The 17,602-nt window shown below is 49.1% G+C and overlaps 2 protein-coding genes across 4 annotated transcripts in view; one reads left to right on the top strand and one right to left on the bottom strand.

Annotated features, from left to right (window-relative positions):
• Nucleotides 1–4,116: 4,116 nt before the first annotated feature.
• On the top strand, nucleotides 4,117–5,010 carry LOC135379170 (uncharacterized). The gene has a single exon (XM_064612417.1). It carries the CDS (start codon nucleotides 4,117–4,119, stop codon nucleotides 5,008–5,010), a length of 894 nt encoding a protein of 297 aa, XP_064468487.1.
• An 8,285-nt stretch (nucleotides 5,011–13,295) lies between these two features.
• The window catches only part of LOC135366726 (protein-cysteine N-palmitoyltransferase Rasp-like), a 124,622-nt gene continuing 120,315 nt past the window's right edge, over nucleotides 13,296–17,602 (bottom strand). For all 3 annotated transcript variants that reach the window (XM_064599571.1, XM_064599590.1, XM_064599581.1), the window contains 2 exons: nucleotides 16,607–16,739; nucleotides 13,296–13,723 (listed from right to left, as the gene is read on the bottom strand). In XM_064599571.1, the coding sequence (XP_064455641.1) occupies nucleotides 13,608–13,723; nucleotides 16,607–16,739 (249 nt within the window). In that variant the 3' untranslated portion in view covers nucleotides 13,296–13,607. The remainder of the gene's footprint in view (nucleotides 13,724–16,606; nucleotides 16,740–17,602) is intronic.

Below are 17,602 nucleotides of genomic sequence, written 5' to 3'. Positions count from 1 at the left end.
TATCGGGTTGTATAAAATAAAACTTTTATTTTTTCAGAGACTGTATGATGTGCAACCTATGTCATATTTGAATGTCGGTCCTAGATTTGTGTGCAGATTGCCAGGGTTCCCAATATAATTTCTCAGTGTTAATTTAGTCATGTATAATATTTTAATCTCAATCATATTTCATAACTATAATGTATATGCTGAAATGTATATAGTAAATGTTCTTTTTTCGAGGTCTCCCCAATAATTCCTTCAAGGGAATTAAATATATGCTATGAAGAGTTAACTCTCTCATGCTTCTGACTTTCTCGTCATCAGTGACAAAAATTAATCACACCACCTACCTTCCACGATTGCAAGATAATTTGACACACTGCAGTCCAAGCACTAGGTTGCTTTCTTTTTTCCCACTTGCCATTGTAGTGGAAATATATGTATTTGTGGTGGATCCCAGAAAGTCCACTTGAACTCAACTCAAACCACATTGATTAAAACCATTTGCACCAAAGTGGGACTAAACTCCTCCGAGTGGAACTTGGCCAAAACCACTTTATCACCAAAATGTAGCCACATTGGACTGACAAAAGGGCAAGGGTGCAGGCCAGCTGGTACATGGTGAAAAAATTGGAACCCGAGAAAGGGAGACAAATGGGAGAGAGATAAAGGGAGAGAAAGCGATTCGAGAACCTGTCGTGCCGTCCCTCCTCTGTCCCTTTCTCGGGTTCCAATTTTTTCACATTGGACTGAAGTGGACCATGTCAAGTCCACTTGCTGGCAAAATGAAACCAGTTCATTCCTTCATAGCATCCACATTCTATTCAAGTGGAGCAGGAATGGAACCATTTGGGAACTAAGCGTGCTTAGTGGTTCCCTACTGGAACCACTTGACTCTGAAGTGGGACCAGTTCAGTCCACTTCATACCACTTTGGTAGTCAAGTGGATCCAGTTGGGGTTCCAGTTCAAATTTCCGCCTGGATCGGAGTGCGCTATGTAAGCCTATGTTAAATACAACGACGACGACGTAGAGGCCATACTGCCGGTCTCCAAAATCAAAAACTTCCATCCCAAGGATATAAACGATGTCGACGCGTCCCCAAGGGAGGCTTTTTGGACCGATGGTTCTTAGCAGGGCTACTATAGTGCACGAGTGGTGTTCTTGGGAGGTGAGTCCTGCTAATATGTGTTTCACCGTACGTAGGGGCACGTCGTACCGGCTTGTGTATCAAACACTATTTGCAATCACGAAGCCAGCCTTTGTTTGTGTTAGACTTGTACAAGATATTCAAAGAAAGTATTTAGTAAGTTTAGGGCACAAAAAGTAATTGAGCAATTATGAGCATTTAGGCATACTATTTTTCAGTGTTACCTATAGTCAGTCATTTCAGAGAAAACATTACGTACAAATCACACACAGATGCTTCTCCAACACCTTTCATTTTCCCACAGTAACCAAGGAGCAGCTCCTTGCAATGCTAACAGGGCTACGAAAGCCAATACCTGTCATTTTTTAGGAAGAACTCTTTGACGACCAGCCAAGCCAGGTATGCTGCGTGAAAAGCACCTTTCCCTCACAAGTATAATAAGCTTGTAATGTAAAAAATATACCATTTTAATGCACTATGTTCTTCACAGCAATCTCAGGCAAAATCTTCAAAAGTCAGCCCGGCAAACGCTCGTACAGCGCAACAAGGGCGTGAGGGAAATCCTGAGACGTAATGCTCATGATGAGGAGCTTGTGCCTAAAACACTGCTTGACAAATCACATGAAGAGGTTGCTAACCTCAGGAAGGAGGTGAATCAACTCCGAAGCGACATTCGACGCGAAAGGGAGATAGGCCATCCTCTCCAAGAAACTCTTCTGGAGAAGATAGGTAATGATGTCTCTCCTAACCGTTTTACATAACATTCACATGTACGATTCAGTGCACATTTACAGCCATATATTGCTATGTAAAGGTGGTCGAATGTGTTACAGTGGATAACTGCCACCTCATTAAGTTGCCACCTCGACTAAGTTAGCATGCACCGACCTCGGTGGCTCAGTTGATAGCGTGTTCCGCTAGTGCTCCCAAGGTTGCGGGTTCGAATCCTACTGAGGACGCCAGAAAACTCGGTGGCGGGGTACAAGTTGCTTTGACATGCCGTCTTCCGCGAGGGACGTTAAATATGGCGTGCCATGTGTTGAGATTTTAGTGAACGTTAAAGAACCATCAGGGGGGCAAAATTAATTCACAGACCGACCACTGTTCTGTCGGATCATAATCATTTCGCAACATAAAGCGACAAATTATTATTAAGTGGAATGTTCTTTTTATTTTATATGCTAGATGCTGTATGCCGGTGGCGCGAGCAGTGTATGCATGGCAGAAGTCAATTTCCCGTAATCCCTGAACCATGTTCAGGAACATTCACAGACCTGCAGAGCGCATTGAGATGTGTAAATGAAGATGGCTTACATGAACCAATATGTTTCAACACTTCTTGTTCATATTGTGATTTTTGTAGTTACTGTGTGCCTGAGAGCACGGTGTGACCAGTACATGTGCTCTGTTTCAGAACCAAATGCTCCAGGAGCAGCGTATCTTCACGCTTCCAACCCTGCTGGACCAGCATCACAGTGCTGGAACACTTGAGCAGGTCATACTAATAACAGTTTGTCTGCTTACACCAGACAGCTGTAATTCAGTTAAGGGAGAGTCAAAACTAAACTCATTCTCAAATGCAACTGGTACTGGCTTAACTAGAAAGCTTAAGAAGCCGAGCTGTTTCGTAGTCCTTAATGAAAGTGATAAAAACCCGCCGCAGGGAAAATAAAAACAGGTGACATAATGCTTTTGACGGTGTTTAACATTGTGGCTATGCAGCAGGCTTAGGACTGTGTTCTGACGTCTTTTTATGTTCCCCTGCACTGGTATTTTATGGCTTTTATTATGGGCTACAAGTCAGCTCGGTTTCTTCGCTTTCTAACCTTGTGCCTATCCAAGCGGGGTTAGGGCTGTGTTCTGACATCTCTTTCGATGTTCCCCTGCAATGACATTTGATGACTTTTATTATGGGCTAGAAGTCAGCTCGGTTTCTTCGCTTTTTAACCTTGTGTCTATCCAAGCGGGCTTAGGGCTGTGTTCTGCCGTCACTTTTTAGGTTCCCCTGCACTGGGATTTTATGGCTTTTACGAGGGGCGTTCAAGTCAAACCGGGACTTTTAATTTTTCGCAAAAGTAAAATGAACTTGGACGCAAGAAATTACTTTTATTTTTCAACGTAATCTCCAGCTGCACTAATGCACTTGTCCCGGCGTTTCACGAGGGCTTGGATGCCAGCAGTATGCTGCCAAAAACAAATGCCAAACAGATGCCAAAAACAGTAAAAAACAGCATCATAAAAAATGCTATAAGAAAGGCGTTAGACAACTCCTGTTGTCATGAGATCATGAAGAGCGTCCGTCAGCAGATATTCAGACTTGAGAAGTCAGGGTATCCCGATATTATGCTTTACTATTCATGTAATCATGTCCTGGCGGAGGTCGTTCAAAGAAAAACCAAAGAAATAGAATTAGAGAAGGATGTTCCCTTATGTGCATACTGCGTCACACAGGTTGAAAAAGCTAGAGAGAAAGTATGGGGTCAACGTGGTTTTCAGGAAAGGGGGCGCGGTGGCATCACTTCCGAGGAAAGTCAATATTTCAGAAGAATTTGAATGTACAATAAAACACAAAACTAGGTTCACCGGTTGCAAACGGAATGTCGTGTACAAAATACCTTTAGGTTGCAAGAAATATTACATTGGGCAAACGCAGAGATGCGTCAACGTCAGGTCGCAGGAGCATGCCAGGTCGAGCTCCCAATATTCAACTTTAAAAGATCACGTAAAAGATTGCGATGGTTGCAAAAAAACAGCCCCCAGATTATCGCGGAACGCAAATTCTTTTTCGCGGGCACAGAAGAGGGAAGCTTCTGTAGCAGCCACACTGCCAGCGATACCGCCAGCGCCTCTGGCGCACGGGGCGCGAGAAATAAATCTCGGGCCAGTCCGGTTCTGGCTTCCGACAGAACAGCAACCAGTTCTCCGTCTCCTTTCCTCCCAACCGCTACAACTGGTGACCCGAACGTGGGCCTTACCCTTACCATCATGTCTACAGAAGACGGTGACCCCAATTTGACACCACTAACCGCCCCCTTCAGCCGGGTTCGACAGCCCGCCACCGTCACCGCTGTCACAGTCAAGCTCCCACCCTTTTGGGTTAGGAACCCTGCGACCTGGTTCATACAAGCCGAAGCCCAGTTCCATCTGGCCGGCATTACTGCACAATCCACCAAGTTCTATCATGTCATTTCCGCGCTTTCCTCATCTGCGGCTGAGGAGGTTTACGACATCATTGCTTCGCCTCCCTTGGACATCCCGTACGACAAACTAAAGGCTGCCCTGCTGAAGCGAACGACCTGCTCGGGCCGCGCGCGCCTTCAACAACTACTATCGGCCGAAGAGCTCGTCGACCGACGCCCTACACAACTGTTGCGCCGTATGAAGCAACTACTCGGCGACGGAGCATCATCAACCAGTGACAGTTTTATCCGGGAGCTGTTCCTACAAAGACTCCCGCGGAACGTTCAGATGGTTCTCGCCGCAACCTCGAACCTATCCACAGACGAGCTAGCCACTCCCGCTGACGCTGTCATGGAAGTGGCCCCACCGACTCTAATGAATGTAGACGTACCACCTCTGATTCCTCCTGCTCCCATGTCTGCTCAAGCACATTCGCATGATCGTTCTCCATGCTTGTCTGCCATGGAAAACCTTACGCAACAGGTGAACAGCCTCACCCACATGGTCTCTCGGCTAGCCACGCGAAGCCGTTCACCCAGTCCCCGTCGCTACCGCCGTCAGTCGCGCTCTTCCCGCGGCCGCCGCTTCTCAAGCCCCCAGGCGAACGGGATGTGCTGGTACCGTAAGCGGTTCGGCGCCGAGGCCCGACATTGTTTTAAACCGTGCTCGTGGGCGGGAAACGCCCCGCCCAGCCACTAATGGCGACAGGTAGACAGGGCTTTGCGGAAAGTCGCCTCTTCCACGTCGTAGACCGTGTGTCCGGCAGACTTCCTCACAGACACCGGTGCCGACGTAAGCGTGCTGCCCGCCACTAAAGTTCATCGACGCCATCAGCCCTGCTTCACATTGAAGGCCGCGAACGCTTCGACTATCCCTGTATACGGCCAACAATCCTTGACCCTTAATCTCGGCCTCCGAAGGGACTTCCGTTGGCTGTTCCACGTCGCCGACGTTTCCCAAGCTATCATAGGTGCCGATTTCCTCACGCAATTTCGGCTTCTCGTCGACGTCTCTCGGAAGCGCCTTCTCGATTCTACCACCAGTCTTTACGTTCACGGAATTCGAAGTCTCATACCACCCTACCACACATCATCGTTCTGCGCACCTCAGTCAGCCTATTCGGCGATCCTCGAGGACTTTCCAGAGCTAACGAAACCACCGGACTCGACTCGTCCTGTTAAGCATGACATTGTGCACCATGTCATTACCCATGGCCCACAAGTCCACTTTCGTCCGCGCCGACTCGCCCCCGAAAAATACACTATCGCTAAGGCGGAGTTACCTCGGCATTATCCGCCCATCCAGCAGCAACTGGGCCTCACCATTACACATGGTGCCCAAGCAAACTGGTGACTGGCGTCCTTGCGGCGACTACCGCGCTCTGAATCGTGCCACGGTACTCGACCGCTACCCTGTACCGAATATCCTCGACTTCGCCGCAAACATTGCGAACGCCACCATCTTTTCAAAAATCGACCTCGTTCGCGCCCATCATCAAATACTTATTGCTGAAGAGGACATCGCGAAAACAGCCATTGTCACACCCTTTGGGCTCTACGAATTCCTGCGCATGTCTTTCGGATTAAAAAATGCCGCGCAGACTTTCCAGCGCTTCATAGATTCTAGCATCCGAGGCCTTCCATTCCTCTACGCGTATATAGACGATCTTCCAGTTGCCAGCACCACCGCCGAAGAACATGCCGAGCACCTGCGAACACTCTTCTCCCGCCTTCAGGATAACGGCATCGTCATCAATGCCGCCAAAAGTGAATTCGGAGTACCGGAACTCGATTTCTTGGGCCATCGCATAAACCAACATGGCAATTTTCCTTTACCGTCCAAGGTCGCTGCGATTCGGGATTTTCCTCGCCCGACTTCAGTTACGCAGCTCCGACGATTCCTTGGCTTCGTAAATTTTTACAGGCGTTTTCTGCCCTGGTGTGCTGCCACATTGGCTCCCCTCGAAGCCCTGCTCACTTCAGGCAAGCGGACCCCTTCAGCCTTCCAATGGACTCCTGACGCCCTTGCCGCTTTCGACAAGATCAAACAAGACATCGCCGACGCCACCCTTCTCATTCATCCTCGGCACGATGCACCTACCTGCATAATGGTGAATGCGTCCAGTGTTGCCGTCGGCGCGGTCCTCCAGCACCGTGTATCTTCTGTCTGGAAGCCAATCGATTTTTTTTCGCGGAAGGTGAAGACCCCCGAGACACGTTACAGCACGTTCGGCCGGGAATTTCTCGCAATCTTCCTCTCCGTGAAGCATTTCAGACATTTCCTGGAAGGCCGCCCTTTTACCGTTTACAGTGACCACAAGCACTTACCTACGCCTTCTCATCGTCTGGAACCGGATACACCCCACGCGAAATCCGGCACCTAGCTTTCATTTCCGAATTCACGACAGACATACAGCACGTAAGCGGCATCAACAATCCTGTAGCCGACGCCCTGAGTCGCTTGTGCTGCGTGGACTCAGCCCAGGACCCCTCATCAACTGTTCTCTCACTCGACCTGCTTATATCCGCGCAGTCAACCGATGAAGACCTGGCCGCGCTCCGTTCAAACGGCAACACCAGCCTCAAGCTCGAAGAGATTCACCTTCCTGGCACGGCACGCCCCGTAACTTGTGACACGTCTCAGGGCAGTCCTCGTCCATTCGTCCCTCTACCACTCCGGCGACCGATATTCAACCATTTTCACGCCCTATTCCACTCTGGCGTGCGCGCTTCACAAAAACTAATCGGGTCACGTTACGTTTGGACCAGGATGAACGCGGACATCAGGCCTTGGGTGCGATCTTGCGTGCCTTGTCAACTCACCAAGAACCAGCGGCACACTAGACCTGCCCCCGCATCCTTCCTGCCTCCGGATCATCGGTTTGATCACATCCACATCGATTTCGTCGGACCCCTCCCACCCTGCCAGGGCCACAAATCATCGACCGGTACACCCGGTGGCCCGAGGTCGTTCCTGTCCTCGACTCGACAGCACCCACCGTCGCCACCGCCCTCATTAGTGCGTGGATCGCCCGCTTCGGTGCGCCATCAGTGATCACGATCGACCGTGGGCGCCAGTTCGAGTCCGCCCTGTTCGCGTCCCTGACCAACTCATTAGGCACCAGACCCATTCGAACAACGGCATACCATCGTGCCGCCAACGGACTCGTGGAGCGTTTCCACCGCCAACTCAAGGTTGCCCTACGCGCGAACAAAAGCACCCCATGGCCCGAGACACTTCCCATCGCGCTCCTCGGTATCCGAGCCGCATTTAAGCCTGACCTCGGCTGCACCGTCGCCGAGATGGTTTATGCGGCAACCTCGCCCCGTCCGGAGACCCTCTGCCCAACTCGACGCTAGACTACGTTTCTCGCCTTCGTCGTATCATGGCCAACCTCCGTCCCGCCCCCACCCACTCAGCACATTCCTCTTCCGGTTCCCGGCACCCAGACTTGAGCACATGCACCCACGTTTTTGTCCGTGTCGATGCCGTGAAGAAGCCGTCGCAGCCCTAATACACGGGACCATTTCCCGTCGTCCGGAAGGGCCCACATCACTTCACCATCTCGATAGACGGCCGGCAAGACACCATCTCGCTCCACCGACTGAAGCCGGCCTACCTCGAGCATTCATGCCCTCCACCCGCCCTCTCTGTTCAGAAGCTGGACGCCTGCTGCTCATCTCCGCTGCTTGCTAGGCCGACAGACCCACCTCCGGCCACTCGCCACGTCGTATGGTCCCCGACGCTTGCTCACTATCACTGCTATCCCTCTCTGCCTCCAGCAGAGCGCTAGGGGGGGGGGGGGCTGTAGCAGCCACACTGCCAGCGACACCGCCAGCGCCTCTGGCGCACGGGGCGCGAGAAATAAATCTCGGGCCAGTCCGGTTCTGGCTTCCGACAGAACAGCAACCATTTCTCCGTCTCCTTTCCTGCCAACCGCTACACTTCTTTATCAGGAGGCTAGGTTCATTCGAGAGGAAGGGGATAATTGTGTTAGTATGGTATCCATTGATTTTACAAAGAAAATCGAAGAATTTATCAACGCACGAAACAACAGATAGGCAAGCAGATTTGGAAGAACTCGTTTCTGGTGCATATAGCGCTCGCTTTGGTCGGTTTTTGCGGAGTGAGAGGGGTGTCACGGGTTTGCTCGAAAAACGAAAAATAAACTTCACTTGGTTGCAGTTCAGTGCCGGTCCTTGTCTTTTTTTGCCTCTGTCCTCGTCCTACCCAGCACTGGGGGTTTTTAATTGTTTTTAATCCTTGGATGCCAGCAGCGTAGAAATCCTTACCGGCGCGTAGCAGCCATGATCGGACCACATTCTTGACCTCGTCGTCGCAGCCGATGTGGCAGCCCCCAAGGAACGCCTTCAGTGGACCGAAGAGATGGAAATGGCTGGGGGCGAGGTCTGGACTGTAAGGGTGATGTGGCAGCAAATCCGAGCCAGGCTCCTGTAAGGTGCCTGTCGTGAGATGTGCGGTATGCGGGCGTGCATTGTCCTGTAGGAGGAGGACTCCCTTGGTGATGTGGCCCGGTTTTCCGAAACTGGAGGTGTTCATGAATGATAGTGTTCAACGTTCCCACAGAAAGGTCGGTCTTTCGAGCCAGTTCGAGACATGTTATCCGTCGGTTCTTGAGGATCGGGCGCTCCACAAGTTGGATGTTCTCAGGCACTCTGACACTGGGCTCTGAGCCGTCTCGGCCGGGATCGTCCTGCACTGATGTGCAGCCGTCTGGGAACCGTTTGCACCACTCAAATGCTTTGCTGCGGCTAAATGTATCATGGCCATACTGAACCTGAAGTCTTCTGTGAATTTCAGATGACGTTACGCCTTCATTCACGAGAAACTTCATGACAATTCGCTGTTCGACGTGCGCGCTCACCTCGTTGTCGGCCATCTTGTCCAGCAGATGTCTTCTGTTTTGCACAAACTTTGGACCACCATGTGGTGAACGCGGTGGCCTGTCGCGTGTGAAAATTACGGAAAACAAGTAGCGCGAGCCATTTGTACACTCAGGAGACAGAAAGTCCCGGTTTGACTTGAACACCCCTCGTATTATGGGCTACAAGTCAACTCGGTTTCTTCGCTTTTTAACCTTGTGGCTATCCAAGCGGGCTTAGGGTGGTGTTCTGGCGTCTCTTTTTCATGTTACCCCGCACTGGATTTTTATCGCTTTCATTACTGGTCCCACATCTAACTTAAATCTTGAAGACGAATCTTTGATTTGAGTTACTTTTAACTTGTAACAGACACGTACTGGTATGAATATTGCACAGGAGCTGTGAGCTGTTGAACAGGAATTTGAGGAAGAGTTTGTGTGCACATACAAAATTGGTGCTATGAAGATATCTTTCTTGTGTTATCCTTCTTCATGTATTCATTTTTCATTTCATGAGAAACAGTTGTACATTGCTCCGTAGTACTTAGCTGCCTCTTGTATTGCAACTTAGCTGCCTCTTGTATTGCCTTGGATAATAGATCCAAGGCTGTAAAGTGCCAGAACCGCAGAGCCCGGGTGGAGTGAATGCTGCTACCGACAGTAGATGCGAGTCACAATCCATCACTGCTTGTGTGTCAGCGGAGCCGGAGGTAAGCACATGTGCCAATGTGACACCTTTTCCCAGACACGGGACACCCACGCACAGCTACACGTGGGGGTCAACTCTCCCCTGGCCACCCTACCGTAATTGCGGGAGAGCGCTATTGCGGCAACACTGCCGGGCGATGGTGGCGCCATTTTCCCTAAGCCGGGACAGGGAGAGATGCACGCCCGTCAGCGACCTTCGCTATGGCATATACGGTGCAACAAGGCCTTTCTTCGCGAGATGGCAGAGATGTGGGGGTCATAGGAATGTCGTGAGAGTCACACGGGCAAGGGGTTGCGAGTGCGACAGAAACGAATGATGTAGAATGAAGTGGGATCACCGCATCTGTGGCGACGTACATCTTGGCTGGTACAGTAGTGTCCGGTATAGGAGCTTCGTACAGAGCAGACCAGCAAGCGTGACTACTTCACCGGCGCAGTCAATGATAGGGGCATTGTCACACAAGAAGTCCCGACCAAGAATAACATCGTAGCAGCATCACTGAAGGACAGGAAACTCCACGGCATAGCGTACGCCTTGGATGGTCACACGGGATGTGCATCGACAAACATGCACAATTTTGTCATCGGCAGCGGGTTTTAAAACGGAACCTTAAAAGGCTGTGGTAACCTTGAGCAAACGGCGACATAACTTCAGCGTCATAATAGCAATAAGCAGCTCCGGTATCAATCAACGCACGTTCGGCATGACCATCGAGGGCTACAGCGAGGAGATTCCGGGGATGGGTGACACATTTGCAGTCCGCCCTCCTCCCATTGCGCCTACGGGTCTTCCTGTGTGGTGGCAGAGCGCTGTCGCACGAAACATCGTTGCGGGGACCGGCAAGGGTGAGGGGAGGAACAGCGTCGCCGTACAGGGGACGGTGAGGAGTTGGTGTATCTGGAAGCATCCTGGTCCCGATAAGGGCCATAGGGATGGGAGGGAGGATAAAAGGAGTCGAACTGTCGTAGGCTTAGGCCAGCGGTGGCGGAAACGGAGTTGAGAAGCCACGGCGACGTCAGCGACAAAAGCGCATCATATGATCCCGGATGCGGCAATAGAAACGCGTGCGGGTTTCGATGGGCCGTTGATAGGCAGGACCCGTAGGTGGTGCCGTGAAAGTCGAACGGTGTAGCCGAGCAGTCACCGGAGCGATGGCGGAATAGGTGCCAGTTGCGGTGGCTGCCGGTGGCTGCCGTACGCACAACGTCAGCGTAAGTCGGGCGAGGGCAGGAACTCTGTGGCGGGGAGGGAGTAAAAGCTGTGGACATATTCTTCCGCACTATGTCGCGTAGCGTTAGGGACGCACCAGCAGAAGTAAGCACTGACAGTATAAGTCAGACTGGAGATACCGGTGCTGTGGGGAAACAGCAAGGTGGCGACTGGGACGCTCGCGATAATTCCTCCCGGGTGATTTCACGTACGAGAGTCCTGAAGTCCGGATGCTCAGACTGCGCGACCGACATGGTTGGGGATGGCGAGGGCGTGATGGACGCAACAAGGCGAATGCGCAAGGTCTTTGCGCGTTGGAGACTGCGGCAAATCGTGAAGGCCTCCTCAAGGCAGGTGATTTCGTTACCAGCAGCTGAACTACGTCCTCAGCAACGCCTTTCAGGACATGTTGGAGCTTATCACTTTCGTCCATTCGAGGATTGGTCTTGGCACAAACGTGGATAAAGTCTTCGATGTAGGAAGTGTCAGTTTCTCCAGGCCGTTGTGCCCGTTGCGATAACGCATGTACAGCATCTGCTTTCCTCTACGCTGAGCGGCCAAATAAGTCCCGTGACTTCCCGCAGAATACAGGCTAGCACATGAACTCCGATTCGTGGTTGAGAAACCATGTCTTTGCGAGGTCAGTTGGATAAAAGGCAAGGTTTTTGAGTTTCGTCTTATCATCCCAATTGTTGTGCCTGCTCACCCTCTCCTAGGCACTAATCCATTCCTCAATGTCGGCGGGGTCAGTAGTGTAGAGTGTGGGAGCGTCCTGTTGGCGAACGACTGGTGCTGCTGGAGAACCGGCAGCGGGCGTGTCCCACTGGGCCTCCACTGTCAGTACACGACCGGAGCATAGCTCCAGAGCGGTTAAGTTGAGCGTAACAAATTAAGGAAAGGGAAAGAGTCGCACCTCCACCAAATGTAATGTTTATTTTATAGATGCTAAGGATGGATCCAGAACAGAAGTCCGAGCGTAAGCTTGTAGCTTGTTGTAGTCACGAGCGTTGTCATCGGTTTCTTCCTCACATTATTTTCCTTTTTGATAATCGGCTTTCCAGGCACAGCAATCTTTTTGATTATCTTATGAGCTTTCGTCTGGAGCCCCAGTTGGGTACTTGAGTACTCAACGGGACAGCACAGGACGAAGTAGATAATTTGAAATGTCCTTAAAGTAAGGTACAATTAGGGCCCGAACGCCGAACGGTTTTTACAATCGCGGGATTTCTAGATATGCATTCTGGGATCCCGAGATGGGATTGGGATATTTTTGCAACTATCCCCAGGATGTCGCATAGGGCAGGATGTCGCAGGACTCGCATAGGACGGCCTTTTGTTTCCCCTTCCAACCGAAAGGAAAATAAAATATGGAATCAAATGGAATTGAATTGGCTGTATGCACATGCATTCACGCGATGAAAACTTACGATGCTGTGCGAGTTTTCTATAATCCCCAGCGCGTTTCCAATCATCATCATTAAAATACAGTTATGTTTTTCTGTCATCCCACGGAATTCCACTCATTCTAAAAAGAAAGCGCAAAAATGAAGAACTGCCCACGAGGCAAACGTTGTCGCATATTATATTGAGAATTTGCATCGTGCCGGAATATATCGACTTCGCATTGGAATGCGTCTGTTCTTGTCGTCTGCTACGAAATATCTTGCGAAATATCAGCGTGCTTGAGAAGACATGAAATTCAGCACTGGCAGTTACGCAGCAGCCCAATCAATGACGTTTCACGGATCTTCTGATGGCCTATTTTGCGGCATGTCGCATACATAGAATGGTGCGTTTCGCTCTTCCCCCCTATTACTCATCCACAATAACTGCTGTATTCTGGTCGGGAGCAGCAGAGCCTAGTTTCCTGAAAAGGCTCGCTGTATTTTCTAAGTTCACTTTCAAACATACTTATTCTTGGGTATCAAAAGAAGAAAAAGAGAGACTCTGCAAAGACGGATAGAAACAGATTCTCGCGATATATTGTGCAGCCTTATGTATCGGAAGTCTCTTTCTGATTTCGTAGCAGTTTTAATGCTACATGAGGGCTGTTCTGGGATTTTGCTTGCGTGGTTCACATGCACCAGCAGCTAACGTCTTTGTTGTGTGTCATGGACGACGAGGTTGGTTCGGTTTCGAATTGCAAATTATATATTTCGGGGAATGGGCGCTTAAAACCAAAAGTCGGTAAGATATCGTGATTTCCATTTCCCACACATTTTTGCGCACACTTCTGTAGAATGGCTCACAAGCATCACTGAATTCCATCGAAGTGAAGAAAAGAAGCGTCACTGACGAAATCAAGTATTTGATGTACTGGTCAATGGAAAGGTCAGGATGTTCCTGGTTTGACTTATTTGACAAAGATCGGTGCGAGTCCTGCTGAATGCACGTGACCGTTGTGGACGAAGCAAAGGGAAGAAAGCAGCTGAAAATAATATTTGAGAGCAACTTCCGAATAAGCTTTCTGTTGATTATTGTGGTTTGGAGGGAATCTCATCTGATGTGTTCGCATTTTCTGTTGCGTTTTGTCATCTTCTTTTGAAACTCTAAGGAACAGCAAATCCCGCAGTAGGTGGCCATGAACAAAGCGACCATTGGCAGAGGAGCACCTGCGAAATCAAACGTACTTTACTCATATCTCTTTCACTTTACTCCATGAGCTGCTACCACTAATGACCCCCAGTAGCAGCTCTACCACTGCACTCCAGCTCTAGAGAGTGTCCAAGCTAACGTGCACTCTAGTATAAAAAGCATGGTGCGTGAGAAAAGAATTAATTAGCTAGCTTTCTAATTATTTGTGTCCGAAATGTCAATAGGATAGTTGTAGAGCGTGTCGATAAACACCCATCACAATTGTTTCCTACGGCGTGCGCCTTGTGTGCAGGTTCCCCGTGTAAGAAAGAACGCACGCGAAATTCAAAAGTGTGCCACGTGACAGGAGCAGGGATTTCCCTACACCCCCCTCGGGTGGTGTACACCCTCCCTTCATTTTTGCAACACCCCCCCTGAAATTTCTCAGGTAACCCCACCCAGCTCGGCCACCAACACATTCTGGTAGTGAGTCCGGCGCAGCGAATTACATCCTGTACGGTCAAACTTTGGCTGTACCACATTCATGCAGCCGGATGATCATGGATGATCATCCGGAATTCATGGATGATCGTACCATGCATTTCTCCAAAATCATTTGAAAGTGACTGTTCAATGCATATATTCCGCGCTTATACAAGCAAAAAATGCGTGCGGGCACGCAAACTCAATGTGGATCATCAAGAACCATTTGCGCCCAACTCAATCAAGCGAAGCATTCTGCTTTAAGGTTTTCATCGTTGGCTGCTAGGCGTTCACTGAGCTTCATGAGACAATGTGCTAGGCTTTTTTCTTTGCCGGTCGTGTGATTATGCATATTAATGTTGAAATGCCATTCATAATGAATCTGTATTCTACTCTACTGTGTTCTAATGTAATAACGTGTACAAATAAAACGGGAAAGCTGTGCAGATATGTCACCATTGTGCCACGATTCTTTCCGTGTCTATGAAAAATTCCGTAAGTGGAACCTTCACCAAGCACCCCCCCCCCCTCCCTTGAAAGCTCGGCACCCCTCCAGCAGTGAATTTCTGGGGAAATCACTGGACAGGAGGCGAGCGCAGATACGCGCACGCCTCGAGTTCAGAACTCGCAAACGTACAGAAGAACTACTACATCCTACTACATAAAACTCAGCGGTTAGCCTGCTGACCATGTCATGTGTAACTTATTCATCCGAAATTAGAGTACTCATCCATGAGCTGGAGTCCATCCCAGAAGTACCTGATTGGAAAACTAAGTATACAGAATAAGTCTATACGATTTACCTTTAATATCCATGGTAATTCTACAAGCATTACGGCGTTAAAACAGCAAAAGAACATTGCACTTCTTGAGAATAGACGCTTAATCAAACGTTTGTCATTCATGCATATTATTCCACACAGAGTCCACATATTTAAGGCGGGCATGCTTTATCTCTGGCCGTGTTGATCATGTTTTTAAACTTCAGTCAACATTTGGATCTACCGAATATTTTCTCAACTCTCCTCTACAGTGTGGTATACGAGAATGGAATAGCTTACTTTCTCATATTGCTACTGTTACCAATTATGATGAATTTGTTACCTTGTGTGAAGTAGAGTTTTTGTTTAGTGCTCGAATGTAGGTTATGGGCGCATGTTTTAATGCCCCCCCCCTGATGTAATGCCTCTTCTGACGCTCTTCAGGTAAATAAATGAAATGGAATGTCGAGACTGGGAGGTACCCGGGTACGAATCCCGGTGTCGGCCGTGCTGTCTGGGGTTTTTCCTGCGTTTTCCTCAGACGCTTTCAGACATATGGCGGCACAGCTCCCTCAGAAGTCGGCCCAGGACACACATTACCACAGGACGCCAGTCGTGACGTTGCCCACGTCTGTGAGGCCGACAACGGCGTGTGCATTCACCTGCACCACCACCGCCACTACGACCGTTATGTGACAACAAGCTGCGAGGCGAACTTGAAGTCAGCGCCGACCCGGGGAGGGCTCAGTGCGCCATTCCTGTTGATAATTTATAACCTTTCAACAGGAATATAATTACCAATGCAACACCTTAATAATTTTTTAAGATTTTTAAATTTTTATTTAATAAGACTCTAAAAAAAGTCTCTCTCTCTAAAAATAAGAAATGAGTTTCGCTTTCGTTTACACAGTCCTTTCACGTCGAGAATATTGTACCAGTCCACAGGACAGCATTAGTGCGAACAGGTGCGATAGGTGCACGTTACCAAGATCACGCATTCGCAAGACGTTACATGGTATATTTCATTCCTGTTGATACTTTATCACTTTTCCCCGCTGTCCCCCACTCCTTCCTGCTGTCCTCTCTCCATCTGTTCCTGTCTTTACCCTGCTCAAAGCCACAGCTGCTTCGCAGCGCTAACACGTAAATAAAAAAAAACTTTATCACCTTTCAGCATGGTGTATCTAACCATCCCAGGATGCGTCTGCAGTTGTTGACGCACACCTGAATATCGCTTCTCCGCGGATAACAGATGTAGTAGTTCTTCTGTACGCGTGAGACCTGTGAGATCGAGGCCAGCGCGTCGATGGGATCGCCTGGTGAGACGTGGTTCACTTTTGAATATCGGGCGCGTTCTTTCTTACCAGGGGAAGAAAGTGCACGCAAGGCCTACGCTGTAAAAAAAACAATTGCGATGGCTGGTTCTCGACATGCTATGCAACTTTCCAGTTCACACCATGGCTCAACGACGAATAATTAAAAGTTAGCTAATAAAATGCGCTTAATTAATCAGGCACAATGGAAAAATACAGGTCATTAGAATAAGCGACTCCACGCAATTGTCTGCAGTCTTCATTCACTTATAACACACCTGCAGTTTTAGACACCGATGCACGTTTGCTTGGGCTCCCTCTGCACTTTGTTGTAACGCTATGTATATGTTGTAACAGCACTTACAAATAAGCTTGTTGAAAACTATAAAAGGTACTCTCCATCCTGTTGCTAAAAACATGTTGGACATGTACACAAGCAGGAACGAGGTCGTGTACAGGATCAACTGCAGTTGGCGCACCAAATTTGGAAAGCGGTCCTGCAATTATAAATCAGCATTCAGCGGCATAAATTTTATGTGACAGGATACTGTTCGCTGGAAAACACAAATTGTCATTGGTTTGTTGAGAAAAATGCTGCGGTTCATCACAATAGACTTATTCCGTTCGTCTGTATGAGTTATTCGTGCTGAAGCTCTCCTCTCCGTGGAATAAGGGCAATATACGAGTACATGCTGTTGAGATCTAGAACGCCCTAGTCTTGCAGGCAAAGGAGAAGCTTAGCACGTTACCCTATGGTTTACTGCCTCCTAAAACTGCATATCGTTTGATATCCCCCCATTCATATTTCTTGCTAGCCCCTGTTATAGGATGCTGCTTCACTGGGCCTTCGTTGAAGGAGACTATATAAGGGATGTAGGAGCCGCATGAACAAAACACGCCACTTTTGCGCTGCGCCACATCGAACAGTGCAACCCTTGAGAACGAGTTAGTTCGTTTTTAGAGTTTAAAACATTTGCTGGTTGATTTCTGTCGCATACACTGAACAACGGTTCATAATTTGCTGTTCTGACGTTTTACCAGTGCCTACGATTCCGCAGCTAGCTTGCTGTTTCAACTGACGGGTGGATGATATACGAGGGTCACCGGTAATTTCTTAGCGGCTGTGAAATGGTCAAGCGCTACGTATTTGTTATCGATGCATCGCCCGTTCAAAACAGTGTACCTTATGTTCAAGATACCTTTATCAGTCATTTTCTAGCACGTTCTTCCGTGATCTACAACGTTTCTTTCATCATGCACAGAAGCAATAACAAGGCTTCATTTTGTTGTACCTGATGGAACCATTTCTGCTAGTACTAATCGCAGGACCGAGCTGTGGCCTGGTTCGTACACTTTGCGG

This window comes from Ornithodoros turicata, chromosome 1, assembly GCF_037126465.1.
Source record: "Ornithodoros turicata isolate Travis chromosome 1, ASM3712646v1, whole genome shotgun sequence".
Classification (NCBI taxonomy): domain Eukaryota; kingdom Metazoa; phylum Arthropoda; class Arachnida; order Ixodida; family Argasidae; genus Ornithodoros; species Ornithodoros turicata.
The sequence above is the reverse complement of the archived record's forward strand: the minus strand, read 5'-3'. Positions and strand labels throughout refer to the sequence as shown.